Genomic DNA, 23,036 nt, shown 5'->3' on the forward strand with positions numbered 1-23,036 from the left:
AGGGCCCTGGCCCCTGCCCCAGGGTAGCTTGCCATTCTGGATGAGGAGGGAGCACTGGTGGCCCGGGGGTTCTGCTCTGGCTTGGGCACATCTCCCTGCCTCCTGCAGCCTGTGCCTCAGAGGTGTCGGCCGCTGGGTCCGTCCACCCGCTGGGAGGCCGTCCTGGCTTCGAAGCTCAGAAGAATGTCACAGGGAGGGTTGGCTTTGACTCCTCCCCAGATCCCCCAGCCGGACGACCTCAACATGAGGCTTGATGCTGGGAACCACCTCCGATGGGGGTCCCAATAGCACAGGGCAGCTCTCTGGGCAAAGAGGTCTTGCCCTGCCGCCAAGCCCCTGGCCTGGCATTCCTTTGCCAGATAAGGCCTCCCCCCACCGGGACGCACCCCTCGACCTCTCCAGCCGGGCCCACCCTCCCCCGGGCTTCCGCATGGCCCCTGGCATTCGCCGCGGTGGCTGCCCTGTCCCCGTACCCCCTTTGCCCCCGGTGACCCCGTACCCCGTCCCTCCCCGCCCCGGTCCGGTCCATTCGGCCCCGTCCGGGCTGGTCCGGGGGGCTACATGCAGTGAGCGCAGCCGCACTCGGTGGGCTTCTCCACCTGGTCCACGAAGGAGGAGCCGTCGCTGCACTGGAACGTTACCTTCCTCCGCTTCGGCCGCAGGCCCGAGCAGCGGCAGCCCCGGCCCGCGCAAGGGCCCCGACACTCCACCCACGACAGCGGGCGGCTGCTCTGGCAGATGGCATAGCCCCTCTGGACCTGGTGATAGTCTCGGACGGGGTCCCCCCGGCACTCGGACTCTGGATGAGACACCAAGACAAAGCCACGGGGTCACCTCTCCCCTCAGCCCCCGTCCCCCAGTCCTCCGGCAACAGGGGATGGTGTCAGAAAGAGGCCTCGAGCTGGGCTCTGCACAAGACCCTCTGCACAAGGGTCCGGCACCTGCCCGCATCCCTTCCCGCACGTGGCCCCCCTCGCCAATGGGTCTCCCCTCCACACTGCCAGCCCAGCAGAGTCAGGGGGCCCCTGGCTGCAGCTCCACGGCATCGGGGAGGAGATGGGGCAGGCTCCCACAGGAGCTCGAGGCCTGGAGCTTTCCCCGGAGGAGAGAAGATCGAGCGGGGCAGCCCCAGGCCTGTATATGAGGGCGAGAGGAAGGGAAAAAGCCAGGGGAGTGGAGCCCCCTTCCTGGAGGATCTTTGTTTGGGTGGGGGGAGGTGATGCAGCAGATGCCCCTTGGGGCCAAGCATGCCAAGGATGAGAAGCCCAACTCCCAACTCGGGGCCAGAGACAGGGTGGCTGGACAAGAGCGGCCAGGGTGAGGCAGGAGAAGATACTGGAGAGCAGGGAGAAGAGAGAAGAGAAGAGAGAGAAGAGAAGAGAAGAGAAGAGAAGAGAAGAGAAGAGAAGAGAAGAGAAGAGAAGAGAAGAGAAGAGAAGAGAAGAGAAGACAAGAGAAGAGAAGAGAAGAGAAGAGAGAAGAGGGAGGAGGGAGAAGAAAGAAGAGAAGAGGGAAGAAGGAGGAGAGAGAAGAGAAGGAGGAGAGAGAAGAGGGAGGAGGGAAGAGAGAGAAGAGGGAAGAGGTAGAAGAGAAGAGGGAAGAGGGAGAAGAGTGCTAAGCGCTTAGTACTGGGCTCTGCACACAGTAAGCGCTCAATAAATACGATTGAATGAATGAATGAATGAGAAGTGAAGGGGAGAAGAGAAGAAGGAAGAAGGAGAAGAGAGGATGGAGAAGTGAATAGGGAAGAGGGAAACGAGAAGAGGAAGAAAAGAGGGAAGAGGGAGAAGAGGGAAAAGGTAGAAGAGAAGAGGGAAGAGGGAGAACAGTGCTAAGTGCTTAGTATAGTGTTCTGCACAGAGTAAGCGCTCAATGAATACGATTGAATGAATAAATGAATGAGAAGTGAAGAGGGAGAAGAGAAGAAGGAAGAAGGAGAAAAGAGGAGGGAGATGAGAAGAGGGAGATGAGAAGAGGAAGAAAAGAGGAAGGAGGGAAGAGGGAGAAGAGGGAAGAAGTAGAAGAGAAGAGAGAAGAGGGAGAACAGTGCTAAGTGCTTAGTATAGTGCTCTTCACAGAGTAAGCGCTCAATGAATACGATTGAATGAAAGAATGAATGAGATGTGAAGAGGGAGAAGAGAAGAAGGAAGAAGGAGAAAAGAGGAGGGAGAAGAGGGAGGAGGGAGAAGGGAAGAGGGAGGAGGGAGACAAGAAGAGGAAGAAAAGAAGAGGCAGGATGGAGAAGAGAAGAGATGAAGGAAGAGGGAGAAGAGAGGAGGGAGAAGAGAAGAGGAGGATGGAGGGTAAGGAGGGAGGGGAGAGGGGCGATGCTCCCCCCAGAGTGGGGTGTGGGATGGGGCCCTGGGGTGTCTGTGCATACGCATGTGTGTGTGTGTGTAGGGGACTGAGGTTGGCTGAGGGCTGGCTAGGAGGGGGGTCCCCGACCTTGCTCACACTGGTCCCCGGTAAAGCCACTGTCGCACGCGCAGCGCACGGCCCCATCGGCGGAGACCTGGCAGCGCCCATGCAGGCACCGCAAGGCCGCGCAGGGCTCGGAGGGCGTCCCCTGCTGCGTCCCCTGCTGCGGCATCCCTGGCTGGTTGCACAGTGTCCCCTGGTAGCCGTCCTGGCACCGGCAGCTGTAGGACAGCGAGTCGAGGGCCGTGCAGGTCCCGTGGACGCACCTACAGGGTAAGAACGTAAGGCACAGTGTGGGCCCAAGGGGCCCGGCCGGTTGCCGACACCCGCGGCGGCCCCCCGGAGTGGGGAGGGATCGATCAGAGAGCTGGAGGACCCTAAGGAGCTGCGGTGCAGTAAAAACAATAATGATAATAATCGTGGTATTTGTTAAGCGCTTACTACGTGGCAGGCACTGTACTAAACACTGGGGTGGATTCATTCATTCATTCATTCAAGTGTATTTATGGAGCGCTTACTGTGTGCGGAGCACTGGACTAAGCGCTTGGGAAGTACAAGTCGGAAACATATAGAGACGGTCCCTGCCCAGCAACGGGCTCACAGTCTAGAAGGGGGAGACAGACAACAAACCAGAACATGTGGACAGGTGTCAAGTCGTCGGACCAAAAAGAATTAAAGCAAAATGCACATCATTAACTAGTAAATATGTACAAGCAAAATAAATAGAGTAATAAATCTGTACAAACGTATATATACAGGTGCAGTGGAGGGGGAAAGAGGGAGGGCTGGGGGATGGGGAGGAGGAGAGGAAAAAGGGGGCTCAGTCTGGGAAGCCCTCTTGACCATCCCAGATACAAGCTGATGGGGTTGGACGCCATCCCTGTCCCAGATAGGGCTCCCGGTGTCAATCCCCATTTTACAGATGAGGGAACTGAGGCCCAGAGAAGCAGCGCGGCTCAGTGGAAAGAGCACGGGTTCGGAGTCAGAGGTCATGGGTTCAAATCCCTGCTCCGCCGCTTATCAGTTGTGTGACTCTGAGCAAGTCACTTCACTTCTCTGTGCCAGAGTTCCCTCATCTGTAAAATGGGGATTAAAACTGTGAGCCCCTCATGGGACAACCTGATCAACTTGTATCCTCCCCAGTGTATAGAACAGTGCTTTGCACATAGTAAGCACTTAATAAATTCCATTATTATTATTACAATGACTTGCTCAAGGTTGCACTGCTGACAGGAGGAGTCTCTGAGCCCCATGAGGGGCTTCTAGACTGTGAGCCCATTGTTGGGTGGGAACCGTCTCTATATGTTACCAGCTTGTACTTCCCAAGCGCTTAGTACAGTGCTCTGCACACAGTAAGCGCTCGATAAATACAACTGAATGAATGAATGACAGGAGCCGTATCCAACCCAATTACCTTGTATCTACCCCAGTGCTTAGAAGTGCTTGGCACATAGAACGCCCTTAGATACCGCAATTATTATTTATCATGTGAGATGGGGAAAGGAATTCCTCTAGGCCGTAAGCTCATTGTAGCCAGGGAATTTACCTGTTATACTGTTCTCTCCCAAGCGCTTAGTACAGTGCTCTGCACACAGTAAGCGCTCAACAAATATGATTGAGTTCAGCAGCCGTTTCCCTACAAACCTGGGCCAGACGTACTGAGTAGGGAGGATGGGAGGGTTCATTCATTCAATCATATTTATTGAGCGCTTACTGTGTGCAGAGCACTGTACTAAGCGCTTGGGAAGTGCAAGTTGGCAACATATAGAGACGGTCCCTACCCGACAGTGGGCTCACAGTCTAGAAGGGTGGAGTGAGGGAGGAAAGGAGAAGGGGAGGGAGGGAGGGAGGAAAGGAGAGGGGAAGGTAGGGTGCTTAAGCCTCCTCCTACTCCCCTGGCCCAGATTTGTCCCACCCCCAGACCCCCAGCTGGCCCTGGATCTAAGAGACTCCCATTCATCATCATCATCATCATCATCAATCGTATTTATTGAGCGCTTACTGTGTGCAGAGCACTGTACTAAGCACTTGGGAAGTACAAGTTGGCAACATATAGAGACAGTCCCTACCCAACAGTGGGCTCCCATTCCCTTCTGTTGCCCTTGAACTTGGGCTTCACACCCTTTACTGACCCCTCCCTCAGCCCCACAGCACTTCTGCACCTATCGGTAATTTATTCATTGATATCAACATCCATCTCCCCTCTAGACTGTCAGCTCACTGTGGGCAGGGAACGTGTCTACCAACTCTGTTATGCTATACTCTCCCAAGCGCTTAGTACAGTGCCCTGCGTGTAGTAAGTGCTCAATGAATCCGACTGATGGAGACTGTGAGCCCGTTGTTGGGTAGGGATCATCTCTGTATGTTGCCGACTTGTACTGCCTAAGCAATTAGTACAGTGCTCTGCACACAGTAAGCGCTCAATAAATACGACTGAATGAACAGTCAGTAATAATAATAATAATGGCATTTACTAAGTGCTATGTGCAAAGCACTGTTCTAAGCGCTGGGGAGGTTACAAGGTGATCAGGTTGTCCCACGTGGGGCTCACAGTCTTCATCCCCATTTTATGGATGAGGGAACTGAGGCCCAGAGAAGTTAAGTGACTTGCCCAAAGTCACACAGCTGACAATTGGCGGAGCCGAGATTTGAACCCATGACCTCTTACTCCAAAGCCCGGGCTCTTTTCCACTGAGTCACGCTGCTTCAGTACTGAACCCGTTGTTGGGTAGGGACCGTCTCTATATGTTGCCAACTTGTACTTCCCAAGCGTTTAGTCCAGTGCTCTGCACGCAGTAAGCGCTCAATAAATACGACTGAATGAACGAATGAACGATTGGTTGATTAAGAGGCCCAAGTAGGGACCATCTCTACCTGTTCCCGACTTGTACTTTTAGACTGTGAGCCCACTGTTGGGTAGGGACTGTCTCTATATGTTGCCAATTTGTACTTCCCAAGCGCTTAGTACAGTGCTCTGCACATAGTAAGTGCTCAATAAAAACGATTGATGATGATGATGATGGTTGATTAAGAGGCCCAAGTAGGGACCGTCTCTACCTGTTCCCAACTTGTACTTCCCAAGCGCTTAGTCCAGTGCTCTGCACACAGTAAGCGCTCAATAAATACGAATGAATTACTTCCCAAGCACTTAGTCCAGTGCTCTGCACACAGTAAGCGCTCAATAAATACGACTGAATGAATGAGTGAATGATTGGTTGATTAAGAGGCCCAAGTAGGGACCGTCTCTACCTGTTCCGGACTTGTACTTCCCAAGCGCTTAGTCCAGTGCTCTGCACACAGTAAGCACTCAATAAATACGAATGAATTAATTACTTCCCAAGCACTTAGTCCAGTGCTCTGCACACAGTAAGCGCTCAATAAATACGACTGAATGAATGAGTGAATGACTGGTTGATTAAGAGGCACAAGTAGGGACCGTCTCTACCTGTTCCCGACTTGTACTTCCCAAGCGCTTAGTCCAGTGCTCTACACGCAGTAAGCGCTCAATAAATACAAATGAATTACTTCCCAAGCACTTAGTCCAGTGCTCTGCACACAGTAAGCGCTCAATAAATACGATTGAATGAATGAGTGAATGATTCGTTGATTAAGAGGCCCAAGTAGGGACCGTCTCTATCTGTTCCCGACTTGTACTTCCCAAGCGCTTAGTCCAGTGCTCTGCACACAGTTAGCGCTCAATAAATACGAGTTAATTAATTACTTCCCAAGCACTCAGTCCAGTGCTCTGCACACAGTAAGTGCTCAATAAATACGATTGGATGAATGAGTGAATGATTGGTTGATTAAGAGGCCCAAGTAGGGACCTTCTCTACCTGTTCCCGACTTGTACTTCCCAAGCGCTTAGTCCAGTGCTCTGCACACAGTAAGCGCTCAATAAATACGAATGAATTAATTACTTCCCAAGCACTTAGTCCAATACTCTGCACGCAGTATGTTGATTAAGAGGCCCAAGTAGGGACCGTCTCTATCTGTTCCTGACTTGTACTTCCCAAGTGCTTAGTCCAGTGCTCTGCACACAGTAGGCTCTCAATAAATATGAATGAATTAATTACTTCCCAAGCACTTAGTCCAGTGCTCTGCACACAGTAAGCGCTCAATAAATACGATTGAATGAATGAGTGAATGATTGGTTAAGAGGCCCAAGTAGGGACCGTCTCTACCTGTTCCCGACTTGTACTTCCCAAGCGCTCAGTCCAGTGCTCTGCACACAGTAAGCGCTCAATAAATACTAATGAATTAATTACTTCCCAAGCACTTAGTCCAGTGCTCTGCACACAGTAAGCGCTCAATAAATACGATTGGATGAATGAGTGAACGATTGGTTGATTAAGAGGCCCAAGTAGGGACCGTCTCTATCTGTTCCCGAATTGTACTTCCCAAGTGCTTAGTCCAGTGCTCTGCACACAGTAAGCGCTCAATAAATATGAATGAATTACTTCCCAAGCACTTAGTCCAGTGCTCTGCATGCAGTAAGCGCTCAATAAATACGATTGAATGAATGAGTGAACGATTGGTTGATTAAGAGGCCCAAGTAGGGACCGTCTCTATCTGTTGCCAACTTGTACTTCCCAAGCGCTCAGTCCAGTGCTCTGCATACAGTAAGCGCTCAATAAATACGATTGAATGAATGAATGAATGATTGGTTGACTAAGAGGCCCAAGTAGGGACCGTCTCTACCTGTTCCCGACTTGTACTTCCCAAGCGCTTAGTCCAGTACTCTGCACACAGTAAGTGCTCAATAAATATGAATGAATTAATTACTTCCTAAGCACTTAGTCCAGTGCTCTGCACACAGTAAGCGCTCAATAAATACGGTTGAATGAATGACTGGTTGATTAAGAGGCCCAAGTGGGAGTCTCTGGAGATGGGCCATGACTCACTTGTGCCCTTGGCAGGGGTCTCCGGTGGGCTGGTCGCAGTGAGGGCCCCCCCAGCCCGGCTGGCAGTGGCACACGGGCCCGGGGGCGGCGTTGGGCTGGCAGATGCCGTGGAGACAGTAGAGCTTCCGACAGGGCTCGCAGCCCGGCACCACGCCCGGCTTCATCTGCGTCTTGGTGAAGTCCTGCAGCTCGTTGTTGATGTACAGGTTCCGAATGCAGCCGTGGAAGCTGGAGCCGTTCAGGATCTGCCACAGGCGGAAGGCCGCCGAGGTCACGTCCACGGGCATCCCTGGAGGACGGGCGGGCCGGGGGTGAGTCGGGGCCGCACCCCAACTCCCGCCCTCGGCCAGGGTCGAGGACCGCCTGCTTCGGACAGCATCCGCTGTGCCTGGAATGCCCTCCCTCTGCCCATCCGCCAAACTAGCTCTCTTCCTCCCTTCAAGGCCCTACTGAGAGCTCACCTCCTCCAGGAGGCCTTCCCACACTGAGCCCCTTCCTTCCTCTCCCCCTCCTCCCCCTCGCCTTAGCTCCTTCCCTTCCCCACAGCACCTGTATATCTGTATATATGTTTGTACAGATTTATTACTCTGTTTATTTATTTATTTTACTTGTACATATCTATTCTATTTATTTTATTTTGTTAGTATGTTTGGTTTTGTTCTCTGTCTCCCCCTTTTAGACTGTGAGCCCGCTGTTGGGTAGGGACTGTCTATATATGTGGCCAACTTGTACTTCCCAAGCGCTTAGTCCAGTGCTCTGCACACAGTAAGCACTCAATAAATACGATCGATTGATTGATTGATTGCCCCTGAACTGCGAGCCCCACGCGGGACAGGCACTGTGTCGGACCCGGTAACTTCTGTCTACCCCAGCGATCAGCACAGACCTGGGCACATGGTAAGCAAGTGGCAATTAGTAGTCTTTTATGGTATTAATAATCATAATAATGATGGGCACATGGTAAGCAAGTAGCAATTAGTAGTTTTTTAGGGTATTAATAATCATCATCATAATAATGATGGCATTTATTAAACACTCACTATGTGCAAAGCACTGTTCTAAGCGCTGGGGAGGTTACAAGGTGATCAGGTTGTCCCACGGGGGGCTCGCAGTCTTAATCCCCATTTTACAGATAAGGTCACGGAGGCACGGAGAAGTTAAGTTCCTTCCTCTCCTCCTCCCCTTCCTTCCTCTCCCCCTCGTCCCTCTCTCCATCCCCCCAATCTTACCTCCTTCCCTTCCCCACAGCACCTGTATATATGTATATATGTTTGTACATATTTATTACTCTATTTATTTATTTATTTTACTTGTACATATCTATTCTATTTATTTTATTTTATTAGTATGTTTTGGTTTTGTTCTCTGTCTCCCCCTTTTAGACTGTGAGCCCACTGTTGGGTAGGGACCGTCTCTATATGTTGCCAACTTGTACTTCCCAAGCACTTAGTACAGTGCTCTGCACACAGTAAGCACTCAATAAATACGATTGATTGATTGATTAAGTGACTTGCCATGCTTACTATGTGCCAGGCACTCCACTAAGCGCTGGGGGAGAGACAAGTTAATCGGGTTGGACACGGTCCCTGTCCCACATAGGACTTGCAATCTTCATCCCCATTTTATAGATGAGGAAACTGAAGCACAGAGAATAATAATAACAGTAATAATAATAATGGTACTTGTTAAGTGCTTACTATGTGGCAAGCACTATTCTAAGCTCTGGGGTCGATACGAGTTAATTAGGTTGGATACGGTCCCTGTCCCCCATGGGGCTCACGGCATTGCTTAGTGGAAAAAACACAGGCTTGGGAGTCAGAGGTTGTGGGTTCTAATCCCAGCTCCACCACTTGCCAGCTCTGTGACTTTGGGCAAGTCACTTCATTTCTCTGTGCCTCAGTTACCTCACCTAAAAATGGGGATTAAGACTGTGAGCCCCATGTGGAACAGCCTGATTACCTTGTATCTATTCCCAGAGTTTAATACAGTGCTTGGCACATAGTAAGCACTTAATAAATAACATTATTATTATTATTATTAATTCCCATTTTACAGATGAACTGAGGCCCAGAGAAGTGAAGTGACTTGCCCAAGGTCACACGGCAGACAAGTGGAGGAGCTGGAATTAGAACCCAGGTCCTTCTGACTCCCAAGCCCGGGCTCTATCCACTAGGCCACGCTGTTTCTTCTAATTGTTATTAAGAGGTCATTCTGCCCCTGGGTCGTTCATTTATTCATTCAATCGTATTTATTGAGCGCTTACCGGGTGCTGAGCACTGTACTAAGCGCTTGGGAAGTCCAAGTTGGCAACATAGAGAGACAGTCCCTACCCAACAACGGGCTCACAGTCTAGAAGGGGGAGACGGACAACAAAATAAAACATATTAACAAAATAAAATAAATAGAATAAATATGTACAAGTAAAATAGAGTAATAAATACATACAAACATATATATAAATATATATATAAATATATATAAAAATATATATATATATAATAATGATGGCATTTATTAAGCGCTTACTATGTGCAAAGCACTGTTCTAAGCACTGGGGAAGTTACAAAGCGATCAGGTTGTCCCATGGGGGGGGCTCACAGACTTAATCCCCATTTTACAGGTGAGGTAACTGAGGCATAGAGAAGTTAAGTGACTTGCCCAAAGTCACACAGCTGATAATTGGCGGAGCCGGGATTTGAATCCATGACCTCTGACTCCAAAGCCCGGGCTCTTTCCACTGAGCCACGTTGCTTCTCTAAAAGCTTCTCTACATAAATATATATATATATATATATATATATATATACAGGTGCTGTGGGGAGGGGAAGGAGGTAAGGCGGGGGGGGATGGGGAGGGGGACAGGGGTCCCGGTGTGAATTGGCTAAAGAAAGTAGCATCCCTTCCCCTCCTGTCTCCCCAGGGTCTCACCCCCAACGTAGAGCGGGGCCTCGCTGTTGAGGGTGTAGTGCTTGCCAAAGTTGTCCATGGTCATGGGGCTGCCGCCGTCGATGGAAAGATTCACCATCTGGTCAAAGGTGACCAGTTCCACCGTGTGGAACTGTCCATCGTTGATGGTCTCGGCACTGGAAAGGAAAAGGGTACCCCCAAACGCCCAGCCGGGGAGGGGTCAGCAGTTTTATCCATCGGCCCTGACGTGGGCCAAGTTAGCGGCCTTGCCCCGATGCGGCCCCGAGACACTGGGCGGGAGCGGACAGCACAGTCTCCAAACAGCCACAGACGAGGGGGACACTGAGGCACAAAGACGGGCCGGAGTCCCGGCTTCCCAAGCAGATCCCCACCTCGCCTCCCTTCCCTCCGGGATGCTGATGCATTCTCCGGGAAGGCGGGGGCATGGGAGATAATAATGATGGCATTTAGTAAGCGCTTCCTATGTGCAAAACACCGTTCTAAGCGCTGGGGAGGTAACAAAGGTGATCAGGTTGCCCCACAGGGGGCTCACAGTCTTAATCCCCATTTTACAGATGACCAACTGCCAGCTGTGTGACTTTGGGCAAGTCACTTCTCTGTGCCTCAGTTCCCTCATCTGTAAAATGGGGATGAAGACCGTGAGCCCCACGTGGGACAACTTAATCACCTTGTATCCTCCCCAGTGCTTAGAACGGTGCTTTGCACATAGTAAGCGCTTAACAAATGCCATCATTATTATTACTATTATTAAGTGACTTGCCCAAAGTCACACAGCTGACAATTGGCGGAGCTGGGATTTGAACCCATGACCTCTGACTCCAAAGCCCAGGCTTTTCCCACCAAGCCACGCTGCTTCAAATGGCAAGGGTCCCTCCCCTCTGTATGCTCCTGATGTTCCCCCTGCCCCATTTGGGAGTCAGCGGAAGATTTACTTTACACCAATCCTTAACTGGGAGCTCCACGTGGCGCAGACTCAGGGTCTTATCTGAATGCGGGGTACCGACCCCAACGCTTAGTACAGTGCTTGACACACAGTAATGTTGAGCAAATACCACTCTTATTATTAGTATCTAATCCTAATCCTCAGCACTTTTGTACATCTGCTTGTTCATTTGTTTTGATTATTCTGGTTGTAAATGTTATGTCTATCTTTTCCTGGGCAGGGAATATGTCACTCCTTTGTGTTTGTATTTTCCCAGTGGTGCTCCAAGAAGACCGTTACTCCTCTTCCTCCTCCTTGTTTTTTATGGTATTTGTTGAGAGCTTACTATGTGCTAGACACTGTTTTACTCAACGGGGTAGATACAGGCTAATCAGGATGGACACAGTCCATGCCTGGAGTTCACAGTTTTAATCCCGATTTTCCAGATGAGGTAACTGAGAAGTGAAGTGATTCATTCGACCACATATTCTGCTTATGAGAAGCAGCATGGCTCAGTGGAAAGAGCCCGGGCTTTGGAGTCAGAGGTCATGGGTTCAAATCCCAGCTCGGCCAATTGTCAGCTGTGTGACTTTGGGCAAGTCACTCCACTTCTCTGGGCCTCAGTTACCTCATCTGTAAAATGGGGATTAAGACTGTGAGTCCCCTGTGGGACAACCTGATCACCTTGTAACCTCCCCAGCGCTTAGAACAGTGCTTTGCACATAGTAAGCGCTTAATAAAATGCCATTATTATTATTATTATATTTGCCCAAGTGACATATTCCCTGCCCAGGAAAAGACAGACATAACATTTACAACCAGAATAATCAAAACAAATGGACAAGCATATGTACAAAAGTGCTGAGGATTAGGATTAGATACTAATAATAAGGGGGGTATTTGTTAAGCATTACTGTGTGTCAAGCACCGTACGAAGTGAAGTGATTCGCCCAAGGTCCCACAGCAGACAAGTGGCAGAGCCTCGATTAGAACCCAGGTCCTTCTAAATCCCAGGCCCGTGATAATAATAATGATGATGGCATTTATTAAGCACTTACTATGTGCAAAGCACTGTTCTAAGCACTGGGGAGGTTACAAGGTAATCAGGTTGTCCCACGGGGGGCTCACAGTCTTAATTCCCATTTTACAGATGAGGTAACCGAGGCCCAGAGAAGTGAAGTGACTTGCCCAGAGTCACACAGCTGACAATTGGCCGAGCCGGGATTTGAACCCATGACCTCTGACTCCAAAGCCTGGGCTCTTTTCCACCGAGCCACACTGCTTCTTATAAGGTGAGGTGCCTGAACGGAGACCACTAGTGATCACTAAGCTGGGGAGCCCCCTCCATGGGTGCCCTCCGGGGTCAGGGTGCGACAGGAGGGGGAAAGTGGGGGAGGAGGAGGAGGTGGAGGGGAAGGAGGAGGAGAAAGAGGAAGAAGAGCGCAAGTGCTTATTACAGTCCTCCACACACAGTAAGCCCTCAATAAATATGATTGAATGAATGAAAGAGGAGGAGGAGGATGAAAAGGAGGAGGAGGAAGAGGAAGAGGAGGAAGAGCACAAGTGCTTAGTAAATAATAATAATAATGATGGCATTTCTTAAGCACTTATAATGTGCAAAGCACTGTTCTAAGCGCTGGGGAGGTTACAAGGTGATCAGGTTGTCCCACGGGGGGCTCACATTCTTCATCCCCATTTTACAGATGTGGCCACTGAGGCCCAGAGAAGTGAAGTGACTTGCCCAAAGTCACACAGCTGACAAGCGGCGGAGCAGGGATTTGAACCCACGGACTCCGACCCCAAAGCCCGGGCTCTTTCCACCGAGCCCCGCTGCTTCTCTAGTACAGTGCTCCACACACAGTAAGCGCTCAATCATCATCATCATCATCAATCGTATTTATTGAGCGCTTACTGTGTGCAGGGCACTGTACTAAGCGCTTGGGAATCAATCAATACGACTGAATGAATGGAAGAGGAGAAGGAGGAGGAAGAGGAGGAGGAGGGAGGCACCTGTAGATGGCAGAGCTGGGGTAGCTGCCAGGATCGTAGCTGACCCGCACGTGGCCCTGGTACAACTCCACTGCGATGTGGTCGTTGTCGCCATTGTACAGCAGGATCCCGTTGTCTTCCGCCGTGGACACCTGGGCCGCGGGAGGTGACAGAGAGGATGGGAAACACACTAAGCGGCACGGGGCTGGATGCGGACCGGCACAGAAGCGGGTGAGAAATAGCCAGGGGATAGTGGGAGGTTGGCACGGGATCGGACCAAGGGCTGGCGGGGGACTGGCGGGGGACTGGGGAGGGGAGGGGTCCAGCACAGGGCCAGCATGGGACCAGGCGGATCGGAGCGCTTCGAGGGCCCGATTCTCCCTCCGCCTGCCATCTCCACCCCGGCTCAGGAGTTGCCCCCTGGACACGCCGTCCCTCCCCGTCCAGTACCTGCAGTGTGATGTTAGCCCGCGGCCAGTTCTGCAGGTCTGTGAACTGAAGGTAGGTGTCCCGGTCCACGAAGTTGACACTCAGCAGCTTCTCGCACTCAGGGCCGCCGAAGCCGGGCCGGCACCGGCACACCGGCCGGCTCCCCAGCATGGCGCAGTCGGCCCCGTTCCGGCAGTCGGCCCGCTCGCAGGGGCTCCCGGGGGCCCCGGCCCGGGGAGGCATCTCGCACAGCTGCCCGCTGTGGAGAACAGGGTGGTTCACGGGGGCGTCAGAGGGACCAAAGGAGGGTGACAGGCGGGAGGGACGGAGCCAGGACCGGATTGGCGGGAAGCAGAGGCCTCTCCAGCCCTCTCTGCCAGGTTTAGGGAGAGAGAGAGGAACTAACGGCAGACAAAAGTGCTTACGACGTGCCAAACCACTGTACTAAGCACTGGGGGAGAAACAAGGACAGAGAGAAGCAGCATGACATCAGTTTTCAGCTCTGGGGTTTCATTCACCCACATGGCAGCCGACTGAGCCCGAGTCCGAGGTGTTGGACTTCACCACCGCCTCCAAGTAGGAACGGTTTATTTCAAAAGTTGAAGACGTTTTGAATATTTATTTATTTATTGTACTTGTACATATCTATTTATTTTATTTTGTTAGCATGTTTGGTTTTGTTCTCTGTCTCCCCCTTTTAGACTGTGAGCCCACTGTTGGGTAGGGACTGTCTCTATATGTTGCCAATTTGTACTTCCCAAGCGCCTAGTACAGTGCTCTGCACATAGTAAGCGCTCAATAAATACGATTGATGATGATGATGATGATGACTGGAAACTAATTGGAAACTCACTGGGCATACCACTTGAGAAGGCCGTCAAGGAAAGGAGCCGGAGTTGGTGTTTGCACTGGTCCTTTGTGTTTGAAGAATCCAAAGTAGAGGACGAACTTCCCATCTCTGACCATTTTGATGTTAGTGACGCCTGTCTACTTGTTTTGCTGTCTGTCTCCCTCTTCTAGACTGTGAGCCCATTGTTGGGTAGGGATTGTCTCTATCTGTTGCCGAATTGTACTTTCCAAGCGCTTAGTACAGTGCTCTGCACACCGTAAGCGCTCAATAAATATGATTGAATGAATGAATAGTGGATAGAGCACTGGCCTGGAAGCCAGAAGGTCATGGGTTCTACTTCCAACCCTTCCACTTGTCTGCTGGGTGACTTTGCGCAAGTCACTTCACTTCTCTGTGCATCATTTACCTCATCTGTAAAACGGGGATTGAGACTGTGAACCCCACATGGGACTCGGGACGGGGACTGTGCCCAACCCAATTTGCTTGCATCCACCCCAGGGTTTAGTACAGTGCCTGGTACATAGTTAAGCACTTAACAACTACCATAACATATTTAAGCACTTAACATCTACCATAATAATAATAATAATAATAATTATTATTATTATTATTATTAAGATAATCAAAAAATGATAGAAATTGGAGGAGTAATAATACGTGTGGTACTTGTTAAGCACCCCTACAAGACTTCAGGACATAATAATGTTGGTATTTGTTAAGCGCTTACTATGTGCAAAGCACTGTTCTAAGCACTGGGGTAGATACAAGATAATCAGGTTGTCCCACGAGGGGCTCACAGTCTTCATTCCCATTTTACAGATGAGGGAACTGAGGCCCAGAGAAGTGAAGTGACTTGCCCAAAGTCACACAGCTGACAAGTGGCGGAGCCGGGATTTGAACCCACGACCTCTGACTCCAAAGCCCATGCTCTTTCCACTGAGCCACGCTGCTTCTACTTGGATGTCCCACCGACACCTCAACATCTACCATAATAATAATTATTATTACATAATCAAAAAATGATAGAAATTGGAGGAGTAATAATACTTGTGGTACTTGTTAAGCACCCCTACAAGACTTCAGGACATCTCTACTTGGATGTCCCACCAACACCTCTTAACATCTACCATAATAATAATAATAATAATTATTATTAAGATAATCAAAAAGTGATAGAAATTGGAGGAGTAATAATACTTGTGGTACTTGTTAAGCACCCCTACAATCAATCAATCAATCAATCAATCATATTTATTGAGCACTTACTGTGTGCAGAGCACTGTACTAAGTGCTTGGGAAGTACAAGTTGGCACCATATAGAGACGGTCCCTACCCAACAGTGGGCTCACAGTCTAGAAGTCTTCCTACAAGACTTCAGGACATCTCTACTTGGATGTCCCACCAACACCTCTTAACATCTACCATAATAATAATAATAACAATAATTATTATTATTAAGATAAATCAAAAAATGATATAAATTGGAGGATTTCTTGTGGTACTTGTTAAGCACCCCTACAAGACTTCAGGACATCTCTACTTGGATGACCCACCGACACCTCACACTTAACATGTCCAAAACATCATCATCATCATCATCATCATCATCAATCGTATTTATTGAGCTCTTACTATGTGCAGAGCACTGTACTAAGCGCTTGGGAAGTACAAGTTGGCAACATATAGAGACAGTCCCTACCCAACAGTGGGCTCACAGTCTAAAAGGGGGAGACAGAGAACAAAACCAAACATACTAACAAAATAAAATAAATAGAATAGATATGTACAGACTTTCCCATCATGGTAGACAGCATCACCATCCCCAGTAACCTCCCCAGCGCTCAGAACAGTGCTTTGCACATAGTAAGTGCTTAATAAATGCCATCATCATCATTATTATTACTATTTCTAGACTGTGAGCCCACTGTTGGGTAGGGACTGTCTCTAATGTTGCCAACTTGTGCTTCCCAAGTGCTTAGTACAGTGCTCTGCACACAGTAAGTGCTCAAGAAATATGATTGATTGATTGATTGATTATTATTATTATCCTCCCTCTCTCATTCAATCCTCCTACCCAAACTGTCTCCAAATCCTGTCCTGTGGTTCTACCCTCACAATGTTTCTAGAATCTGCCTCTTTCTCCTTCATCCAAACATTTAATCCAAGCAGTTATTCCCCACCCCGAGTATTGTATCAGCCTCCTCGTTGACCTCCAACACCAATCTACTCAGTATGCCTCGATCTTGTCTTTCTCAATCAATCAATCAATCAATCGTATTTATTGAGCGCTTACTATGTGCAGAGCACTGTACTAAGCGCTCATCACCAACACCTTGCCCACATCCTCCCTCTGGCCTGCACACAGTAAGCGCTCAATAAATACGATTGATGATGATGATGATGATTGATTGAGCCCCCTCCCCCTTCATATCTGACAGACCACCACTCTCCCCACCTTCAAAACCCTACTAAAATCATATCTCTTCCGAGAAGACTTCCCGAACTCCATTTCCCCACCCTCCCTTCTACATCCTCTATGCACTTGGGTCTGTTCTCATCATCATCAATCGTATTTATTGAGCGCTTACTATGTGCAGAGCACTGTACTAAGCGCTTAAGATAGCGCTTAAGCTCCTTAAGCAGTTTGATTCTGGGCAGTGATGTCACTCTTTATTGTTGTATTGTACTTTCTTAATCGCCTAGTACGGTGTTCTGCACACACTAAGTGCTTAATAAAGAAGCAGCGTGGCTCAGTGGAAAGAGCACGGGCTTGGGAGTCAGAGGTCATGGGTTCTAATCCCGGCTCCGCCACTTATCAGCTGTGTGACTTTGGGGAAGTCACTTATAATAATAATAATAATAATAATAATAATAATAATAATAGCATTTATTAAGCACTTACTATGTGTAAAGCACTGTTCTAAGCACTGGGGAGGATACAAGGTGATCAGGTTGTCCCACGTGGGGCTCACAGTTTTAATCCCCATTTTACAGATGAGGTAACTGAGGCACAGAGAAGTTAAGTGACTTGCCCAAATTCGCACAGCTGACAATTGGTGGGGCCGAGATATGAACTCTTTCCACTGAGCCATGCTGCTTCTCCATGCCTCAGTTACCTCATCTGGAAAATGGGGATTAAGACTGTGAGCCCTATGTGGGACAACCTGTATCTTCCACAGTGCTTAGAACAGTGCTTGGCACATAGTAAGCGCTTAACAAATACCAAAATTATTATTATTATTTTTAATAAATATGACAACTGAATGAATGAATTCTCATCCCACTCCCACAGCATTTATATACTTATCACTCTACTCTGTCCGTTCTCCTAGCTCCCGAGCTGTAATTCATTTCAATGTCTGTCTCCTCACAGCCAAGTGCCTAGGACACGCTGTGGCCAGGGAACATGTCTAACAACTCTTTTACATTGTATTCTCCCAAGTGCTTAGTGCAGCGATCTGCACACAGTAAGCACTCAATAAATACGATTAATTACAATGCTCTGCGCAAGAAAAGTGTTCAAACAGCCTGACTGGTAGAAAGAGCATGGGCCTGGGAATTAGACAACCTGAGTTCTAATCCTGGCTCCACCACTTGTCTGCTGTGTGATCCCAGGCAAGTCGCTTAACTTTTATTTTTGTCTTCCCCTCTACACTGTCAGCTCCTTATGGGCAAGGAACGTGTCGACCAACTCTGTTGCATTGTTTTTTCCCAAGTGCTTAGTACAGCCTTCTGCACACAGTAAATATTCAATAATAAAGCAGTGTGGCTTAGTGGAAAGAGTATGGGTTTGGGAGTCAGAGGACGTGGGTTCTAATTCCGGCTCCCCAACTTGTCTGCTGTGTGACCTTGGGCAAGACACTTAACTTCTCTGTGCCTCAGTTACCTCATCTGTAAAATGGGGATTAAGGCTGTGAGCCCCACTTGGGTCAACCTGATTACCTTGTATTTACCCCAGCGCTTAGAACAGTGCTTGGCACATAGCAAGCGCTTAGCAACTACCATAATTGCCTGATTCTCTGTGCTATGGTTACCTCATCTGTTAAATGGGAATTAAATCTTCCTCCCTCTGACTTAGACTGTGAGCCCCATGTGGGATAAGGGCTGTGCCTAATCTGACCGTTTTGTGCTTAGTACAGCTGCTCACACCCCCAGACCATCAATTCCCCGAGTGAGCTTGGTGGGCAGTGAAGACAGGGGCCTCTCCCCAACCCACCAGAAGCCAGAAAAACTTGTAGCTTCCTCTTTCAGAAGCATGCTTGGGTGTCTGCCGGGCTATGCACTTTGGAGCAGGCAAAAGGATGGATCTGCAGGTGGTTCTGGGAGTGCTCGTTCTGGAAGGGAACATTTCTGCTAATTTTGTTGTATTGTACTCTCCCAAGTGCTTAAGACAGTGCTCTGCGCATAGTAAGGGCTCAATAAATACCATTGATCGGCTGATGGATTGAGACAGCCATTGCCACAGGTGTCGAGCCCACCCCCAGCCCCAGACTCGGCCCCCTTGTCCTTTTTAGAGTGAAACTGGGGTTCTGGTTGGGTGGGGGGGCGTTGGGATGAGTTTGTGGGAGGGAAGACTGGGGTAAGGGTGGGGGTGGTGACACCCACAAATTCTGAGCAATGGAGTGGAGGTAAAGGGGCTCTCTGGCATTCCCCCCGCCCCAGCTCACCTGTAGCCATCCGGGCACAGACAAGAGTAGCCATTCACCTCGTCCACGCACCGGGCCTGGTTTTGGCAGCGATGGTCTGAGCAGTCGTCATAGTCCACGCTGCAGTTGTCTCCCACGTAGCCTGGGGCACACTCGCACCTCCAGACAGAGAACGGACCCTCAGTGAGTGACTCGCACTCACACACTCACACTCCCCTGAGCCTGAGCCTTCCTGCCTGGGCCCAGCAAGCACTGCCCGGGCACTGAAAACATGCAGTTTGGCAGATCGAAGGCCAGCCAGCCCGCAGGGGAGATGGGGACAAGGGGACAGTGCCAGGGAATCCCCAAGGAATGAAATGTGAGGAAGCTGGACTGCGCTTGGAGCGTGCCTGGACTGTGCTCGGCGTGTGCTCGGACTCTCTTCCAGCCGCAGAAGGGAACGGTCAGACGGCAGCTGGCTTTTCTGGTTTGAGTTTGGTGCGCCGTGAACCAGTATCCCACCCTCCTAGGGGGACCCAAGCTGCCCTCAATTCCTCCCTGTAAAATGTGGAGGGGAGGGCTTTGCTTTGCTGCTCGAGAAGCAGTGTGGCTCAGTGGGAAAGAACACGGGCTTTGGAGTCAGAGGTCATGGGTTCAAATCCCGGCTCTGCCACTTGTCAGCTGGGTGACTTTGGGCCAGTCACTTAACTTCTCTGGGCCTCAGTTACCTCATCTGTAAAATGGGGATTAAGACTGTGAGCCCCCCGTGGGACAACCTGATCACCTTGTAACCTCCCCAGTGCTTAGAACAGTGCTTTGCACATAGTAAGCGCTTAATCAATGCCATTATTATTATATTATTATTGTACATGGGGAGTAGGGGTTGCAAGGGGCGTGGGGAAGGCAGGGGGCTTATTTCAGGGCTGCTGTTCTACATAAGGTATTTAATTCTAGGACATATGCGCATGCATGGGAGTGTGTGTGTCTCATCCTGACAACTGACCTCAGAGGATTCCTAAACTGACCTGAGATTTGACCAGGTCTTGCCTCTGGGGATGGTCCTGCCCTGCTCTTCCCACCCCGCACCACCTCTTCCTCTCCCCCTGCTCCTCCTCGGTACTCTCCTTCACCCCTTGTCCCTTCCTTTGTTCCCTCCCCCTCCCTTTTCCCTTGCCTCCCTCTTATTCCCCCCCTCCCCAAATCTCAGAGAATCTTGGGGTGTTGACTTTGAACCAGCTGGAACAGAAAGTCAAGGAGAGGGCAAACCCGGGGCAGGGCAGGGAAGCAGGAAGACTTACTTGGGCCCCTCAGCCGTGCTCACGCAGCTGGCCCCATGCTGGCAGGGGTTTTGCTCTGGGGAACAGAAATCCATCAGCCGCTCACAGGCCTCTCCTGGAAACCAAGCGACAAAAGGAAAAGCATGGGGAAGCAGGAGGAGCACCCCCCACCCCCCGCCCCAGCAGGTTAGCTCCCCTCTGCACCCATGAGAGCCACAAGGCAGGGCCAGACCTGCTTCCACTGATGCCACCCCCTACTCCAGGATTCCCAGGGGAAAGGGAGGAGATACCCAGCTGGCAATGACCCAGGGAGACGGAACCGGGGTGCCCTCCACCGCCAGGAGTGAGGCCAGGGAGAATGGGTGTGGTTGGGTGGTTGTGAGAGACAAATCTGAGGTGCCACCCACCCCCACCCCCCCGAAACGCTCCCACGGGTCCTCCTGGGCCCAGTTTTCCCCTCTCTCCGCGTCGGTTACCTGTGTAGGGCGGGGGGCACAGGCATGTGGAGTTCCCGACTCCATCCACACAGAGGCCCCCATTCTCACAGTCGTGACTTTGGCAGTCGTCCACGTTCACCCCACAGGTCGGCCCCTCGAATCCCTTGGCACAGGCACACCTACAGGCACGGGAGGAGGGGCGGGCAGGGGTGGAGGGGCAGGGAGTAAGTGCCTTTTTTGTTTTTTAATGGTATTTGTTACATGCTTACTATGTGCCAGGCACTGTGCTAAGCACTGGGGAAGATAGATCCTGACCAGGTTGGACACAGTCCATGTCCCAGACATGAACTTAATCCCTTAATCACAGACTTAATCCCTGTTTTACAGATGAGATAACTGAGGCCCGGAGAAATAAAGTGACCTGCCCAAGGTCACTCAGCAAACAAGTGGCAGAGCCAGGAATGGAAGCCTGGACAGGTTCCTCTTTCTCCCAGGTCTGTGCTCTTTTTACTAGGCCAAGCTTGTGTGAGCAGGGAATGTATTTACCAATTCTGTTATAGTGTACTCTCCTAAGTGCTTAGTACAGTGCTTTGCCCATAGTAAATACTTAATAAATATGAATATCATCAATCGTATTTATTGAGCGCTTACTATGTGCAGAGCACATAGTGCAGAATATATTAATAAATATATTAATAAATATGTAGCAGCGGCAGTAGTAATAGTAGCAGAAGTAGGAGATTCAACACACTGATCTAAGCACTCAAGACAGTGCAAAATCAATCAATCGTACTTATTGAGCGCTTACTATGTGCACAGCACTGTACTAAGCGCTTGGGAAGTACAAATTGGCAACACATAGAGACAGTCCCTACCCAACAGTGGGCTCACAGTCTAAAAGAAAAGAAGCATGCAAAAGAAGCATGAGGTGCATTCCCTGCCCACAGAGTGCTTACACTCTAAGGTAGGGGTTAGAGAAGAAACATATAAATACCTACAAATAGGGAAATCTGAATGAGTAGATTGTACAGTTGGTTATGCATACATATATAAGTGCTGAGGCTGGGAATAAATAAATATATGTCAGTGTCAGAGGTGGCTGATTGGTAGCTGTGATCTGTGGCGTTGGGATTTAATCAGGGAAAGCTTGTTGGAGGAGGTGGAGTTTTAGGAGGGCTTTGAAGGTGTGGAGGACTGGGGGCAGTTGGTCAGAATAGCCAGGGAGAAGGGAATTCCAGGCTGGTGGGGCAGCGTGAGGGAGGGGACAGAGGTACCGTGAAGCAGCGTGGCTCAGTGGAAAGAGCCCAGGCTTTGGAGTCAGAGGTCATGGGTTCAAATCCCAGCTCCGCCAATTGTCAGCTGTGTGACTTTGGGCAAATCACTTAACTTCTCTGTGCCTCAGTTACCTCATCTGTAAAATGGGGATTAAGACTGTGAGCCCCATGTGGGACAAGCTGATCCCCTTGTAACCACCCCAAGCGCTTAGAACAGTGCTTTGCACACAGTAAACGCTTAATAAATGCCATTGTTATTAGGTAGCGAAATGGACAGTGAGATACTGCTGGAAGACTGGCTTGGGAAGAAGGAAGAGACTGAACTGGATGGTAGCAGCAGCGCAGCCGTAGTGGACAGAGCCCCAGCCTGGGAGTCAGAGGACCTGGGTTCTAATCCTGACTTTACCACTTGCCTGCTGTGAGATCTTGGGCAGGGTACTTAACTTCTCTAGATCTCAGTTACCTCATCTGTAAAATGGGGACTAAGACTGTGAGTCCTATGTCAGACAGGGACTTTGTCCAATCTGATTGTCTTGTTTTTACCCTAGTATTCATTCATTCATTCAATCATATTTATTGAGCACTTACTGTGTGCAGAGCACTGTACTAAGCACTTGGGAAGTCCAAGTGGGCAACTTATAGAGATGGTCCCTACCCAACAACGGGCTCACAGTCTAGAAGGGGGAGGCAGACAACAAAACAAAACATGTGGACAGGTGTCAAGTCATCAAAATAAATAGAAAGCTAGATGCACATCATTAACAAAATAAACAGAATAGTAAATATGTACCAAAAAAAGATAGTACCGAGTTGGTGAATAAATAGAAAGAAATAGAAAGAAAGCTAGATGCACATCATTAAAAAAATAAATAGAATAGTAAATATGTACAAGTAAAATAGAGCAATAAATCAGTACAAAGATATTTAGCACAGCACATAGTAAGCACTTAACAAATACCATATTCATTCATTCATTCAATTGTATT

The 23,036-nt window shown here is 49.6% G+C and overlaps 1 protein-coding gene across 1 annotated transcript in view; it reads right to left on the minus strand.

Moving 5' to 3' along the window:
• Positions 1-512: 512 nt before the first annotated feature.
• The window catches only part of SLIT1 (slit guidance ligand 1), a 320,078-nt gene continuing 297,554 nt past the window's right edge, over positions 513-23,036 (minus strand). Inside the window, exons 29-37 of the mRNA XM_038744026.1 lie at positions 20,816-20,955; positions 20,361-20,454; positions 19,105-19,242; positions 13,609-13,846; positions 13,180-13,310; positions 10,248-10,402; positions 7,320-7,608; positions 2,446-2,684; positions 513-799 (exon numbers count right to left, since the gene is read on the minus strand). Of these exons, the coding sequence (XP_038599954.1) occupies positions 558-799; positions 2,446-2,684; positions 7,320-7,608; positions 10,248-10,402; positions 13,180-13,310; positions 13,609-13,846; positions 19,105-19,242; positions 20,361-20,454; positions 20,816-20,955 (1,666 nt within the window). The 3' untranslated portion in view covers positions 513-557. The remainder of the gene's footprint in view (positions 800-2,445; positions 2,685-7,319; positions 7,609-10,247; positions 10,403-13,179; positions 13,311-13,608; positions 13,847-19,104; positions 19,243-20,360; positions 20,455-20,815; positions 20,956-23,036) is intronic.

This window comes from Tachyglossus aculeatus, chromosome 3 (assembly GCF_015852505.1).
Source record: "Tachyglossus aculeatus isolate mTacAcu1 chromosome 3, mTacAcu1.pri, whole genome shotgun sequence".
NCBI lineage: Eukaryota > Metazoa > Chordata > Mammalia > Monotremata > Tachyglossidae > Tachyglossus > Tachyglossus aculeatus.